The following is a 4,375-nucleotide window of genomic DNA, read 5'->3' as shown; positions in this document are numbered from 1 at the left end:
TACAAATTGGAAGATTTGACTTGGAAACAGAACGTTACCGCACAACATACGTGACCCTTCACCATCACATCCATCCATCCTGCCAGCCACCCCAGCATGCACTCCGTGGAGCACAAGACCAAAGACAAAGGTGTAAGCAGTCTCTTCTAATGGAAGAAACTGCCCAGTTACAGCAAAAAAGCTGCTCTAAGATACAAAGGGTGGAGTCTCCAAACAGGCTGTGTCCCACTCAAGACACACTGGCTTTATATGCACTTCACAGAAGTGTTAGCTGGAAGGGACCTACCTCTAATATATTTACCTTATTATATCCCTAGTACTCAATTTATGTCTGGAGGCTGCAGGTCCCTCCTGTTGGCTGTGAATTACTTTGTTCTAGCAGAAAGACACTTGTAGGGAACTTCACTCACAGACACACAGCTGATCCTACTATGTCTTGGTGCAAGTTCACAAACAGCAGCTGCAGCCTTCTAACAGAACAGGTGACCAAATTTTCTGGGACTGTGAACAGGGAGCATCTCCAACAATGCAACAGAACTGCACCAGTTTGTTTCAATAATCTGAGCTCTGTTCACAGGGAAGGTTCTAGGAAGACCAAATCACTGCAAAAAATACAGTCATCTTGTTGACAAGGGCTCAAAAGTGTTCTTTGGACAGATGTATGAATACCTATAAGGATGCTGGTCGATACACGTTCTCATTTTATCTCTCCCAAGATAATCCACCATCCCTAAAACACTCTGTCCTCAGAAGCAGGCTGTCTTGCTCATGAGACATGCAGTTTGGGAGGCAACCATTACCTGAACTGTGCCACCTCTTGGCCATACACTCCTTTCTGGATGCATGGAAAGAATCTGAATCCAAAACCCATGTTTATGTTTGCTCAGAGTAGACTAACTTCCTCTGCTACGGAGGAACAGAGAACAGAGCATGTTCTAATTTAGAAAGGTTTTTTGCAGAAAGGATTCTGCATTGCAATCTTTCCACCTGAAACAGACTTATCCACAAAAATACTGTAGGGACTGCTTGAAAAGAGGACCAGTCCATTAAATTGAAACTAAGTCTTCTTGCTTGAACAAAGACCTACACAGGTAGTTAACACAAAAGACATGCTTACCTGAAGTATCAGAAGTCCTTTCAAACTCTTAAGCAGGTGGGTGCCCTGGATCAGCTGCTAACAGCAGGGGCTGCTTCCTCCCGCCCCAGAACTGCTAAATCCTGTCTAAGCACTAGAGGATGCTACGAGGCCACCAGAGAATGCTATGAGGCCATGAGATGCTCACAGAGTTTCACTGAGACACATACTGAAAATCATTAGGGGTACGTTGCTTCACAAATAACTGAACACTGTTATCAGAGAATGCATGAGAGAACATATTAGCAAACTCTACATTTTATGACTTCAGCCAACCCCTTTTAGCAGTTATATTGCCAAGCTATAATCGTCTTTGTTTTGAGCGAAGTGCTAAGTGTCTTGGGATAGAAGAAAAAAGAGAGGAAAAAGAAGCCTATAAGAGGAGTGAGCAGGTGGTTGTTACCTCTACGTCTGCATTTGGAGAGCTCTCCTTAGGGTTATAGTCGAAGACAGCCACCATACTTCGAGGAGTCAGCAGTTCAGCTTCGAAGTCCTGATGCTGCTGGCCTGCAGGACAAAAATAAAGCAAAAATGTCCCGAGCTGAAAGTTCTAAGACAAAATCCCAAATCACAGCAACTCCTTCACCGTTCTTGGAATGGACGGAGCAAAAAGAATACTAGGGGGAAACTGAATGGAAATTGAATGGGAGAGAGATCTTAGAGGCCCCAGGTAAAGCAGTTTTCTGATCTCCTGTATCACCTCACAAGCACAGAACTGGGGACATCTCCCCATTCCAGCATCCTGGTCTCCTGTCTATATATACAGGAATGTTTTATTTTATGTTTTCTATTTATACACACAAACTTATATATGTACACACACAGAGGACAGCAGTTCCTTCACAGTGTCTCAAATGGATATTTCTCCTCCCTCCACGCAATGCTCTTCTATCAAGCTACAAAATTTATCCTCCAAGTGCCAGGGGAACAGCAAGAGCCCCAGACAGCATCGACCGCAGCCCAGCCACAGCAGCACAGAGCTCAGCACAAAGGGAAGGGCAGGCCTCGTCGTCCAGGGAACACGCTGCATTTTCACAACCACCTGCCTGCTCAGCCCCATTACTTACAGGTGTGCTGAGTCTACAAAAGCAAAGTCTGGTGTTACAGAAAACACACATTGTCCAGTCCTTCATCTTACGGATTTAATCGCTGCTTCAAGTCAACACTGGATGGGCTAGCAAGGGGTTTGCAGGCTTGGCCTCTCTGGACATCAACAGATGACTGTGCACCTAAGCAGAGTGAGCACCCCCTCAAGGGACCTTGGATTTTAAGGACTGCAGCATCAGATGAGTAAGAGATTTCCCTGCTCCTCCAAAGCACAACCACGCATGCCCTCCACCTTCAAACACCCCGTTTAGTCAAAGACCACTGCACCCACTACTAAATAAAAGAACTAAAACTCTTCTTTCCTGAGACTGACCATTTTCTTACAGTGCTCTGAAGGAGCGCTACAGGGTCTTGCATTGGCCCTTGACTGCAAAACGCGCCTGTATTACGATCATGCAAATGTACCAACCCTCTTCTCATAGTAAGACATAGCAGTTCTCACCTGGATGAGACTTGTACTTCTCCTGTTTATCCAGCCCTGCTGAGGGAAGAAAATATCTCATCAGTGAGAGTTCATCTTTCAACAGTGACCACATGACATAACTGACAAACAACAATAAAAAGAACAAAGACCAAGGCAGCAAACAACAGAAGCAAACTGTTCATGCAACTCAAAGTCTATGCCAGTAACCATGACTCAGGGACGTAACAGGAAGCAGAGGTCAAGCTCCAAAACTATAAAAGACACCACTGTTGTTAAAAACTTAACACCAGCACAGGGATGGGCTCTCTTTCCACTTCCTAGCAGTCGTACAGAGACAAACATCTGAGGGTCCTGCAAGCAAGTAGTAAAAATTCAATGCAGCCTGTAATCCTATTGCAAAAATCAAAGAGGAAGCAGTGGGTGACACAGACCTTTCTTGGAGCGTCTAGGTTTTGGAGGAGGGACGGTTTGGCGGCGTGGAGGTGGAGAAAATGTGCCATTTCCTTAATAAAAATCCAAAAAAGCAAATAAATAGACAAGAGAGACAGTGAATGGAAAGTGAAAAGCATCTTGAAGAGTGAACAGGCAACAGAGCAGCATGACATGCCTCCCCTGGGAAGCAGACACTGTGATTTCTATGGGCTAAGCCCTAATCTCCATTTCTCCTAAGTGGACTCAGATGAGGCATGATCCACATCCCAAATACACACAGAAATCCACATTGTATTTATGCCCATTAGCCATACCACAGTACACATCAGACAAACTTCGCTGCACTTTATCTTTCAGAAGCAGCATCAGAAGGATAAAATAAAACCTTGTACCATTAACACCTGATAAATGCCAGGTGAGGTGCACCTCATCACCTCACTCAGGTGGGAAGGGATCTGGGGAGGTCTCTAGCAGCTAAAGCTTCTGCACTGAGCAGGGTCAGTACTGGACAAGTCCCCAGATGAGCCTGCAGAAGGAGTTCCCAGACCAACCCCTCCGAGGCATTTTCTTAGTTTCGAGGCTGTAATACGGGTTTATGGCAGCAGGAAAACAACAGAGGTACATACAGCCCGGCTGCCTAAGGAAACAAGGTTTACTCTCTGCACGGACGCATAAGGTATGTCTTTTTCACTACCACGACCCTCCTGAAAACTGTCAAACCCACTACGTTTCATGAAGCCTCAGAGCTATTAAGTTCCTTTATTCTTCTGAGAGTACGCAGCGGGGCAGGGGACAGAGAGCCTTGTGTATCCACATAGGGACAAAGGCCACCACAGGCATCTAGCCATCCCTGGGCACCAGAGGATACACACAGGAGAAACATTATTAATGTCCCAAGTGTGAAAAAAGCCTTACTCAAATCTCTCCTCTTCCTAGACATGAGAGAGGCCAAAGGACACAAACCTACCAAAAAAATCACATAGCCACAAAGTGAAAGCACACAAAGTGAAAGCAATAGGTTCTTTCGAGCCCTGTGCTCCTCAGGATCAACCTTCCAGAGACCCATGTTTAGGAGCTGGGCACTGTCAGCCCATTAGCCTCTAGGGCTGGATACTGGGTGTCACTGCAGGGAAACGGAAACAAGTTGGATTGCTTCCTTTTTTCTTGGGTGGTTTTTTGGGGGTGCGTTGCTTGGGTTCTTTCCTCCTGTGAGAGGCCGTGGAACAGCTCAATGTCAGGGCTTACCTTTGCCATCAGACCCACACTTGTGCTCTTTT

General features: G+C 45.7%; 1 protein-coding gene across 1 annotated transcript in view; it reads right to left on the bottom strand.

The window, feature by feature from the left end:
- The window catches only part of BZRAP1 (benzodiazepine receptor (peripheral) associated protein 1), a 50,580-nt gene that overhangs the window by 11,142 nt on the left and 35,063 nt on the right, over positions 1–4,375 (bottom strand). Inside the window, 1 exon segment of the mRNA XM_009323609.1 lies at positions 1,539–1,642. Within this exon segment, the coding sequence (XP_009321884.1) occupies positions 1,539–1,642 (104 nt within the window).

The sequence above is a fragment of the Pygoscelis adeliae genome, unplaced genomic scaffold (genome assembly GCF_000699105.1).
Source record: "Pygoscelis adeliae isolate BGI_AS28 unplaced genomic scaffold, ASM69910v1 Scaffold325, whole genome shotgun sequence".
Taxonomy (NCBI): Eukaryota; Metazoa; Chordata; class Aves; order Sphenisciformes; family Spheniscidae; genus Pygoscelis; species Pygoscelis adeliae.
This window is presented reverse-complemented; position numbering and strand designations above follow the sequence as displayed.